This window comes from Equus quagga, chromosome 12, assembly GCF_021613505.1.
Source record: "Equus quagga isolate Etosha38 chromosome 12, UCLA_HA_Equagga_1.0, whole genome shotgun sequence".
NCBI classification, from domain to species: domain Eukaryota; kingdom Metazoa; phylum Chordata; class Mammalia; order Perissodactyla; family Equidae; genus Equus; species Equus quagga.
Genome location: NC_060278.1, coordinates 66,901,009 through 66,913,542, shown reverse-complemented (window position 1 = coordinate 66,913,542; position 12,534 = coordinate 66,901,009). Strand labels below are relative to the sequence as shown.

Here is a 12,534-nt window from a genome sequence, read left to right as displayed (position 1 = left end):
AGGAGAAAAATACACAGAAAAAGAATAGACTTTAGAAAAAGACATACAGAACCTATGTCCCGTATCTGTCAATAATCCCCAACTTTTTGAAATTAATCTGGTAATTTGCTACAGCAGCAATAGAAAACTAATACATATATATTTGATCTATTCCATTCTCTTGTACTCAGAAACTCTTGTACATGTGAAGCAGTACAGTTTAGCAGTTATAAGCCAGATTTGGGAGGCAGACTGCTAGGGTTCAAATCTAGGTTCTGTGTTTACTGAGTAATCTGGGTCAGTTACTTAATTTCACCACGTCTGAGTTTTCTCATCTGTAAAATGGGATAATACCAGTGTCTACCATAGAGAATTGTAATGAGGTTTAAATGAGTTAATATACATAAATGCTTAGAACAGTGTCTGGTACATGGAAAGCACATTTTCCTCAGAAGATAGGACATCAACTATTCTCTAAGGAACTCTTTTTAAATAAGAACAATACTGGAAAGAAAAATTTGTGCAGTGGGGGTACATAGCAGAGGGTTTCAACATGAGAACTGGTGATAAGTACCTGAGAACCTTGCCTGGCCACTTCGGGTATTCCCTAAGACCTTAAGTTCACAAAGATATTTCTACTCTAACTTTACCATTATGAAATCCTTTTCATTTTAATCTCAGAGATTTCTCTATATATATCATTCCTGTTTGGATTTTTAAACTCTTCATCCAAACTATGATCATACCCACCCCATCTCTTTTATGTGCCTCTTCAACCCTACTGGTTGTCATTACATTGACTCAAGTGAAAAAAATAAATAAACGAGTAAATAAAATCTAATTCGTTGGACTGATTCTATGAACCTCTAACTTCTATTGGCTAACTTTTATTGTATTTTAACAATAAATATCCTTTGAACATAAATCTTACTACTTTGTTTCTTTTTTAAAGATTTTATTTTTTCCTTTTTCTCCCCAAAGCCCCCCGGTACGTAGTTGTATATTCTTCGTTGTGGGTCCTTCTAGTTGTAGCATGTGGGACGCTGCCTCAGCGTGGTTTGATGAGCAGTGCCATGTCCGCGCCCAGGATTCAAACCAATGAAACACTGGGCCACCTGCAGCGGAGCGTGAGAACTTAACCACTCGGCCACGGGGCCAGCCCCATAAATCTTACTACTTTTGAGGAGGCAGTAAGACTACCAGGACAGGAACTAGGATGAGAAGAGGGAGGGCTCTGCACAAAATTTAAGAGGGCACCAAAAAACTCAGTAATCAAATAATATTTAACGCAATAGCTTTTAAAAAACAAAAAAAAAAAATCAGTGCAAAAAACCCATGATGAACAATATTAAAATTTTAAGTAAGTACCAGTGTTGAGCTGAGCCACACTGGAGCCTGAGGTAAAAGGAAAAATGTGTATCCCTATCTATATGGTTTCATGTCTTTTTATCTTTCCAGAACATTAAAGTAGTTGAAAAAATATTAAAAAATTTAAAGGCTCAATACTGAAAAGTCAAAAGGTATTAAAACTCACATTAGTCTAAACATTTTATTTGTAACACAGAGTATATTATAATTTTATTTTCCTGGCTTTAATGGAAGCAAATTCATCAATATTTTAAAAATCTACTTCTTTGTTTATCTCCTTTTTCAATTGTGAGAAGTGCCATGCTTGACAATTTCTCCTGATGAAGTAGCAATCTTTTAAAGATATTTTTAAGGCCATAAGTTCACAAAGATATTTCAAATCTAACTTTCACATTATAAAACTGTATTTAATTCTTTGAAAGCTCCCTTTGTGTATCATGCCTCGAATCAATTAAGAAGCAATGGCAGAACACCACCAGGGAAGGGGCAAGAACACAGAGACCCTCTGGGCTGGTGGGGTGCAAGGTCTGCTCAAAGCTGCCGGGGGAACAGGAGCACAGAACTTTCCGCACTGCCACATCTACACTAAGCATGTGAAATAAACAAAAAATTTCTCAAAATGGATCAAGCACCTAAATAGAACTTCTAGAAAAAAACACAGGTGAAGATCACTGTGATCCTGAGTGCCAAAATTTCCTTAGACAGGACACCAAATGCACAATCCATAAACGAAAAACTGTTAAATTGGGCTTTATTAAAATTAAAAATTTTGACTCTCTGAAGAACACTATTAAGGAAATGAAAAGACAAGCCAGAGATGGGAAGAAAATATTTCCAATTCATATATCTCATAAAGCACTTATATCTGGAATATGAAAAGAACTCTCAAAATTCAATATTTAGAAAACAACTCAATTTAAAAAAACAGGCAATAGATTATCACATACACTTCACCAAAGATATACAGATGGCAAATAGCACATGAAAAGATGCTCAAGATCATTAGTCATTAGAGAAATGCAAATTAAAACCACAATGAGATACCACTACCACTAAAATAAAAGGGCTGATCATACTAACCATTGACAAGAATGTGGAGTACCTGGAACCTTCACACTGCTGGTAGGAATGTAAAATGGTGCAACCACTTTGGAAAAGAGTCTGGCATTTAAACACATGCCTGTGTATGATTCAGCCACTCCATTCTCAAGAGATACGAAAGTGCATGTTCATACAGACTTGTACACAAATGTTTACAGTAGCTTTATATGTAGTGAAATACTAGAAACCACTCAAATGCCTATCAAGTGAAGAGATAAACTATGGTATATCCATACAATAGAATACTGTACAACTCAGAAATAAAAAAGAATGAACTATTAACATATCCACCAATACAGATGAATCTCAAACTAATTATATTGAGTGAAAAAAACAAACAAAAAAGAGTATACACTGCACGATTCTATTTCTATAAAACTCTAGAAAATCAAACAAATCTATAGTGACAAAAAGCAGATCAGTGGTTGCCTGGGGACTGGGGGGTGAGTTGGGGAAGAGTGGGAAAGGAACAAGAGAAAACTTGTGGGAGTGACGGCTATGTTCATTATCTTGATTGTACAGGTGTATACCTATGTTGAAATTTAGCAAAATGTACATTTTACACATGTACAGTTTATTGTATGTCAATTATACTCTAAAAAAATTGTTTTTTTAACAAAAGAATAATAGAGCAGGTGGCCTGGCAGTGACTGAGTTCAACATCAGAGGGATGGAGGTTATGGTCTGAGGTCTGCATGATGATGAGGATCCAGAAGAGAAGTCAGGAAATCACAGAGGGTGAGGGGGTCAAGGGGCTGATGGGTAACTTGGTATGAAGGAAAAGGACTGGGAGAGGGTTCAGCCATTTAAAAAAAAAGAAAAAAAGCAAGTAAGCAGGAGATCAGAGACACGGCAGCAACAAGGAGGGATAAGGTGGCATAGTCTAGGAAGAGAGATTTCCACTGAGGGGGTGGTCAATGATGTCTAGAATTGACCTTGGAGGAAAAAAAAAAGACGACGATCTTATCCCCATACCCCTGAGAGAGAAGAGGAGCCTCAAAGAAAACCCAGGTTTTAGTAGCCAAGGAGACGAAGGCAAAAGGCAGAAATTGTAGGGCTGTTGCTTAACTCAAGAAGAGGTCTTTCAGAGGGCAGAGCACAAAGAAGGGGGAAGGAGGGGAAAAAACACAGAGCAATGATGGTGAAAGCACCCCAGAGAGGACTCTGGGAAGACACCAAGTGAGTTGACGGGGCACTAGGCCAAGCCACCCCTGGTGGACACAGACGCATGCAGGGTCACTGGATTTAGCTCAGCCTGGCTGTGATGTCCCTCTGAAGGGGTCTTAGTGTGAAGTGGATGGGGAGACCTGCTTCCTCAGGAAGAGTGGACTGTGGGGCGGCCTGACTGTGAGGGCCCCAGGGAGGGCTGTCAGACAAGCTCCTGAGGAAAGCTTAGAGCCCAGGGAGCAGTATAATGAGAAACGAGGCTGCTCCGAGTTTGCTCAGAGGATGCGTTACATCCCAGGCAATGTGAGGCCACTGAAGAGCCGAAGGCATAAAGCCAGGGACACTTAAAAAGTCATAAACAAATCTGCAGTGTAGTTATGCACTTAGTTTTTATACTATGTATAAGAAAAAGCTAGTTGAGCAAACTAGATTTAATAATGACATATATAAAAACACATATGAACAATACTGTATTCTGTATTCAGCACTGTACACTGAATGGGACAGGAAATCTGCTTTCTAGAGGCTTGTGAGCAGGAAACCTTCTTAAAGCAAACACACATGTAACTTGAGTCCTGTACTGATAACACATGGGCACAAGAAAGGGTGCCACTGACTGCCCTTGCACCAAATTTCCCGGTTTGCTCATGTGCCATTCGTCATCTCCTCACTCCCTGTCAGTTCTCATTATCGCAAAGAGATAAGACTTCAAGCGGCCACCTTCATCCACCATGACTGACTGGCCTAAAAATGACTTTAAGAATAGTTTGACAAACCAATTTTTTCCATTTTAATCAACAATGGAAATTTACAAATAGTTGAGTAGCTGGTTAGTATACATTACAGAGTCATGAGTGTTGTGTCAGCCACTTCCCTGATCTTCTTACTCTCCAAACATCACTTGAAGCAGTATCTCTAGATGCTTGGAATAATGAACCAGTATTCACTTCACATGGCAAAACTTAGAGTTCAAATATGCTTTCTCATTCAATGATTTGTATCAAGGAGCCAGGATTAAAAACCTTAAACAAAGAGAAACGTACAGACTATTTTTTTCCCTCTAAAAACAGTTTTAAGAGAAATAGAGTATCTCTCTTTGCTACAAACAAAACAAGTTGACATGATAAGAAACAGACTTCAAACACTGGCAGTTGCTGTTTCAAGTTATTTTCTTCCTTCTCAGGATAAATGTGGCTATCAGGTAGGTCTCAGAGCTGTTAAGACTAGCAGAATACAGGAGTTGCTCTGATGTTAGGTTTCTACGCCTACTAACACTGTCATCTGTAGTGCAGGACAGGAAGCACACTGAATCAGTGGCGGCAAACCAAGCTTCAAGATTCTAACCCGATATTTCAGAGTACCTTGGCCACTAGCAGCTGCAATAACATTCAATTACTAAGTTTATCCAGCAGTGTTGTTCCTATTGGGTAAGGAATACTAGATGTCTAGACTGTAAAAAGCCTAAAGTGAGGAATATTAGATACCTGGAATGTCAGGTACTGACTAGTAAAAAGCTTCCTGCCTTAGTCTCAGAGGCTTTTCAGAAGATGCCAATGTTAGAGAGATATTTAAGGCACATTCCTTTCCTTTGAAATCTAGTGTTTCCTTATAGTTTCTTAGCTTCTACAACTAACTTGGACAAGACCTTGAGTGACAAACGGTAACAGTTTTCACAAATCCAAATAAACTGGGAAGAATGCAGTGAAGCACGTAAAAAAAATGTGTAGAATTACAAATCCATAATCCCTTATCAGCAATTTCAAAACCCAAAAACCCATGAAAACTGAAGCTTCTTTTGTGTAATTCCTTAGTGGACAGGACCTCACCTGATCTGAACTCACGTGGCAGCAACACCTGACTAACCTGACTGAGGCTATTTGGGGTTTAGTTATCGCACTGATGATGAATACTCACATCATAGGCTACAGAAATAAGAACTCTCTTGGTTACAGGGTACCGCCCAGACCCCTAGGCTGTTACCTACGGACGTGATATCATCACGCTAATGGTCGTTGTATATCAACACACCACACTGCCTTTCTAAAATATGAGAAATTCTGATTCCAAAGCACATCAAGCCTGAAGATCACCATAAAAGAGATGTGGATCTGTACAAACACCAACTTCTATCCAGTTTGACAAATCATGCAAAAATACGTTTATCCGAAAAGAGCTTTACTTGCTTATTTGATTCAAGCATTAAGTATATAAGCATCAATAATAAGGATGATTTTATAGCAAACGCCATACTTCAGCATTATGAAATATGACTCATTCTGACCATGCTTAAAGCCAGTTTATTCTACGCACAGATAAACAACACCAGCTCTTATGATGGCTCAGGAGACCTAGCACTCTGTAATCCCAATCCAAGAGTCACTGTGCTCAGGAAGACACTATTAAACTGGGTAAAAAGCTCCTTATGTTTTTACTTTAATTTAAATACACAAGGCCAAAGCATCAATTAAGCAGAAATGCTATTGACAACTCTCTAAAATTTAAAGGAAAATTTTCTTTATGTGTTTGAAAGATCTAAAGACCAAGGCACCATCTTAAAGTAAGATTTATTCATTCATTTCAATAGATGTATTTACTATATATACTTTATTTTCTTTACATTTATAACATATAACAAAATAATTCAGTTTATATAAGGGTCAGTTACATTCTCCACATAAATAATCCTAAATTAAATTTAAGGTTCTGAATTTTGGAATATCCACTGAATCTGCCATGTTCTTTCAGGTTCCATGTCTTTTTTTTAAAATTAATTAATTAATTTATTTATTTATTTATTTTTGAGGAAGATTAGCCCTGAGGTAACATCTGCTGCCAATCCTCCTCTTTTTGCTGAGGAAGACCAGCCCTGAGCACACATCCATGCCCATCTTTCCCTACTTTATATGTGGGATGCCTGCCACAGCATGGCGTGCCAAGCGGTGCGTAGGTCTGCGCCCGGGATCCGAACTGGCAAACCCCGGGCCACCAAAGCAGAATGGGTGAACTTAACTGCTATGCCATGGGGCCGGCCCCTCCATGTCTTTTACACATTGATCTCCCACCTAGAAAGAACTTTCCACACTTTCCATACTTATCTTTCAAGGTTCAGATCGAAATTACCTCTCTTGAACCCTTCCTCAACTCCTCTGAATAGAATTATTGAACTTTTCTTCTTTGCAACCATTACACTTCTTTCACAGCGCCAATTATACTGTAATTACTTTTTCTCACCTCTCACTAGGCAATCAACGTATACAATACAAGCTACTGAGAGATTCTTTGCTTTTGCCCCAGAACTTTGCACACGAATGTCTCTCCCTCAATAAATATTTGAATGAATGAATGATCAAATAGTTAAGATTCCAGTATAAGGTTATGCTCTCCTCAAATATGACCATCCGGCAAGGAAGAAAATATGATCATAAAAAAGATAAACTGGTAAAAAAGAAAAATTGTAGGAAATATCAGAGTCTTCTAAGGTAGAAAGATTAAGCCAAGCATTCTTCAAACAGACAAGAGAATACATAATCAACACCACAAATTATGCCAGTTGTGCTGTGAATATTAAATTGAGATGAAATGCTATTCGACGTCAAAATGCAGACAGAAAAGGCAGCCATGGTAACTTGCTTTATTTCAAGTTTCCTTTTGCTGCCGCATTCTAAAGCACTGGTCCTACATCAATGTTTCTCAAACTTATTGTGAAAATGTTAAAAATGCAGACCGTGATGTGGTAGGCCCGGCTGGGGCCTCAGACTCTGCATTTTCCAACAAGCTCTCAGCTGAGGCTGATGCTGCTGGTCTACAAACTACACCTTAAGTAGCACTTTCAGAGCGAGAGAGAGACACCATCTTTTCCTCCACAGTCCAGGTTGGACTTGTCTCAGTTTTAATTAGCATACCCTTGCTATAACCTATCTTCATGGGTTTAATCACATAAAACATTACTGAAGATTCAACTGGAAGAAATCCATATTACTTAAAAATTTTTTTAATTGTTCTTACCTATACTCTGGTAATGCCATCGAAAGAAAATTCGTTCAGGTAGAAACTGCAGTATCTTCTATAAAACAAAAGAAAATCAATAATACATAAAGAGAACATAAACTACAAATGAAATTACACATTCTCATGATAGGCCCATACAACTTGCTATATACATATTTTAGAAGTAAAAAGAAAAACTCTTTGTAATAATATAAATACTGTACTTTATCCTGTACCCCATAGGACAGTTTTTACTTGCCCCAGATAAGCTTCCTTCTCTGAATGTTTTATAGAGACTACTGTTCCAAGTTTAACTCATCATAAAAGAAAACAAGAAAAAAAACTACAATGATAATTTTATCTTAATTAAATCTAGCCATTACTTAAACATTAAAAGAATAACTTCTCAAATGCCAGATTCCTCAGGTTTCTTCTTTTTCACTTTCCATTTCCCATTTCACTTTCCACTTCCATTCCTACTTCCCAAACACACTTACACACACACACAATGTGCACAGGTGAGACAAATCCCATTTAGTGAAAACATACTAGATATCAAGCCTGGCATGTGAAATGTAGAAATAAAATAAATATGAATAAAAGAGTTAGTTCTTACTTCCAAGGGTTGAATGATTAATGGGCAAGAGAGACGGTAAAGGAACTATCTCCCAGTGGCGCAGCAGTTAAGTGCACACGTTCCACTGCGGCGGCCTGAGGTTCGCCGGTTCGGATCCCAGGTGCGTAGATAGCACCGCTTGGCATGCCATGCTGTGGTAGGCATCCCACATATAAAGCAGAGGAAGATGGGCATGGATGTTAGCTCAGGGCCAGTCTTCCTCAGCAAAAAAAGGAGGCTTAGCAGCAGTTAGCTCAGTGCTAATCTTCCTCCAAAAAAGAAAAGAAAATATCATCCAGGAAAAAAAAAAAAAGCCTGACAGAAGTTTGTCTGAGGTGCTACAGAGGTGAGGGGGAAAGCACCTTATCTCAGTAGGGTCTTCATGGAATGCTTCCTGAAAAAGAGGAAGCTTGAGCTGAGACTTATAGGATTAATTAAATTAGCCTAGCAGAGAACAGAAGCAGAAGGAAGAGCATGCGTGAAGGCCAAGAGGCAAAGACAGCCTGGTGCCTTAAAGGAACAGCAGCAGCAAGAGGGTCCACTTGGCTGGGAGGTGGATGAGGAGGGGAGGAGATGGGACTGGAGAGGCAGGGGAGGCCGCAGGTTGATGTTCTCACGGAGCAGTTGCAGTCCCTGAACAGGTTCCAGCTGGAGGTAAATGTAAGATGGCTGAGAAGAGAGGCAGAGCTATCGAGAAGAGGCGATGATAGTACTCCAGATAAGGAATAAAATGGCCTGGACCAAGATCAGCAAGGGAAAGAGGAAAAGCACATGACAATGATATTCAGGAGGTAAAACTGTCGAGATGGGTGGGTAGAGCAGTTGTGGTAAACGGATGACTCAAGAATGATTCCCCAATGGCTTAGTAGATGGTGATACCTTTATCTAAGGCATCAAGTCCAGAAAGAATATCAGAATTGAAGCGTATCAAGTTTCGCTCTGGACATCCAGGAATTTGAGGTGTCAATGGACTAAGTAGAGATGTTCTTCTAGGCAAGTGGATTTATTGGTGTAGAGTGCAGGACCAGGATTTGGATGGTAACAGAATATAGGTAGCAGCTGAAGATGTGTGTATATGAGATCCCTCTGGGGAAGAGCTTAAAATGAGAAAATGAGATGAAACCCTAGAGATATCAGTGCACTGAGGTTCCCCTAAGAAGGTAGAGCAGAAGCCAGAGAAAAGCATGCACAGGTCAAAGGAGAAACTTGTGATGCGATACTTTTGCTGTTTAGATGTTTATTTCTTTTAAAGATTAGAAATACGACTATTTACATGTACAACTAGTTACAAAAAGTTAAAGATGGTGGAAAATGTGGGAAAACTGATGCCACGTAACAAAGTGACTTCAGTTACCCAGGTATTTGTGGATGTAACCCACAACCTTTGTCAGTCAGACACCAAACGCCAGGCAGGATGGATTCACCTACAAATTGTGCAGAGGCAAGTGGCTCTTTGCGGGGAAAAAATCAAAACAGGTCTTCACCTTGCAATATACACTAACATGAAGTTTAGATGGACAACACACAAAAGGAACTAAGTGTAAAAACTGGGTTATATTTAAGCTCCAGTACATTAAAAGGGAATCAGCAGTTAAAAAGAAAGTTCTCTATAGAATATTTTAATAAGAACCCACACAAGCACTGTCCTACCAACAGAATGTAAACCTGAACATCCCCATGAGCTGTAGAAGATGACAAAGACAGGGGTAAGATCCCAGAGAGCTGTCCAGAGATTATGGGAAAACATCACAAGCCAGGAGATTAGTACAAGAAAACCAATGACTGAACTGATAATAAGGATGAGGGTCTCAGTAGTCAGGCTGCTGCCAAGCCAAACAAGCAACCCTAGAGCCCAGAATAAGCATAGTCAGGGGGTGGGCTGGGAGGTCTCCAAGCTAAAGAGAGAAAGACAGCCTCCATTTGCACCTAGTTTTCCAATTCTTTAGTTCCAAGTTCAGTATGTTTGATAACAAATGAACAATGATAGTTGAAGGGTGAGTTCTCTGGGAAACAGACACTGTGGTGGAGTTAGGAGTGCCAATGGTTTACTGGACAGTAACATCTGTGAAAGTGAAATGAGGAAGCAGGACTGGGCAGGGAGAATCAGACCATCACACAGAGCTGACAAATCTCTGCCAGCCTAGCAGAAATTCTGGAGCAAACACAGCCCATTAGAGGAGCCCCAAGAGGCTGAAGATGGTTAGGCCCTCATACTAGTGCCTTGCTCAGGCATTGGCTGAATACAATGGAAGAGCATGACCAAGGCTAGAAAGCTGAAGACCTTAACAGCTGGAGGGTGCCAGCTAACCCCACTCCTTGCAACTAGGCAGCAAATTCTTTCTTGAAAGAGGATGTAAGCAGTACATCTCTATGTCTCCCACAATAATCTTCAATCACTAATTAGAATATTCTCATCATATTAAGAGGCTGAAGTACTGGGGGAAGTGTACCCTACTTCAGGGACATAGTCTCTGCTGGCATTGTTTCTCATCAGTTGGCTGCAGCCTCACGTTGATAGAAGCCTGGGCCCACTGAGTCCTTCCCATATGTTTTCTGCCTCCTTCCACGCAGTTCACTATTTCTGAGTGAATAACTGTAACTTGGTATCCTACTTTCTCATGCATTTTCCTCCAAGGGGACCTGGCAACCCAGGTATGTTCCAGGATCATATTCTGATCCCATCTTGCCACTTAATTTTAAAACGTCATATAGAAGGTGCTGAGAAAATTACTCTAAAGATCAGGATACATCTTATCTTGCACTAGATGAATGCCTGGCATGCCCACTGTTCTTCAGATCTTTACTTTAGTCAGGAAACCAATTTGACACTGAATCACACTTTTCAGCTTTCAAAAATACTTATCAGTCTTAGGTTTAGTAGGTTTACTTATCGGATTTAGTTTTCTTTTCTTATTAGGCAACAAAGAAAAATGTCTTTTTAATATAATGAAAAATAAAGAATATAGCACAATGGTGTGTATCTAGATGCTTGGATACTGTTGGTTGGCCACAAGTAGTTTCCACCTTGTTCTGAGGGCAGGCCTATCATTATCACCACTTCTGGATAAAAGTCTTCAGATTTACAAAATGGATGGACTTTAAAGACACTCAAAAGAAAAATTCAATAACGTTTGGATATGAAACGCCATGCCCAATGTCTGAGCTACTAAAACTATTCCCAAACAGACAGAATCTTACACAACAATTCAAAGACTAAAACATCACCCACATTGATGCTTCTTTTCACACCTAAATATTTCAAGGGCCATTTTTTATGCATTAAAGTCTATGTAGTCAATAAAAATAAAGCCCCACACAACCATCTGTGTCTAAATGCTAAGCCTGTCCATCAGAAAGTCCCAGATGAAGCCTATCTTTTCTGAAGCAAATACAATACAGCCAATAGTCTAAGCTACACTACTGTGAATGCCACATAAGCTATTGACATCTTGTTTGTAGTTTCACTGGAGAGTAAAACCAAAAAAAATTTTCAGGAAAGCCACACAGTGTGAATAAATATTACTTTTCTGAAAAACACATGGCTCTGTTTAATGCTCAGTACTCGGCTGCATCTATATGGTAATCCATTATAGCACATGAAATCGAAATTAGGTATTACTACTGATCAGCACATCAGGGAATCTGTCATTCTTGTAACTGATTATCCATAGTTCTTTTTTCTTCAGAACCGACTACATGACCAGGAATAATGCGAAAAGTAAGCTGGAGTTTATACAAGATGCTACACTGTACTTTAAAACTGCTGATCTTCGTTTAATTTGTATGGGAAACATTTTCTTTTCAAATTATTGGCAGATGATTGCAACATATCCCAGTAGATTCACAACTGATTTCAATTCCACTGAGAAAGGTAGTACAGTGAAGAATAAGAAAAATATATACCAACTCATGTAATGTAATCTACTAAAACAATGGCCAACTAAACCTGTTACATCCAAAACAGGGAATGTGAGGAGCAACTCTCCCTGACACTAGCTGCATGACAAAGAGCACTAGGTAAAGAAAACGTTGACCACAAAGAACATACAAAGTTTGGTTTAAAAGAATAGAAGTCTTAGTTACTTGACCTCTTGAGTAATAAATGTTCAAAAACTCATGATGAGAACTGGGCAGTTAGGTTTAAAGGAAATATTCTGTGAATGACTGTGCCACAAGGACAGACTGGTTTCAGAAGGACCAATGTGAGAAGAAGCCCAGGAGCATGGACACTTCCGGGGAGACCCATGGAGAGGGCAACTCGTTATTCAACTGTCTTGTCCATTCATCTCTTTAAAAATGACTAGACTTTCTGACGT

At 39.2% G+C, this 12,534-nt stretch overlaps 1 protein-coding gene across 6 annotated transcripts in view; it reads right to left on the bottom strand.

The window, feature by feature from the left end:
- The window catches only part of RALGAPA2 (Ral GTPase activating protein catalytic subunit alpha 2), a 323,368-nt gene that overhangs the window by 255,308 nt on the left and 55,526 nt on the right, over positions 1–12,534 (bottom strand). For all 6 annotated transcript variants that reach the window (XM_046679548.1, XM_046679547.1, XM_046679546.1 and 3 more), the window contains exon 4: positions 7,621–7,678. In XM_046679548.1, coding sequence (XP_046535504.1) covers positions 7,621–7,678 — 58 coding nt within the window. The remainder of the gene's footprint in view (positions 1–7,620; positions 7,679–12,534) is intronic.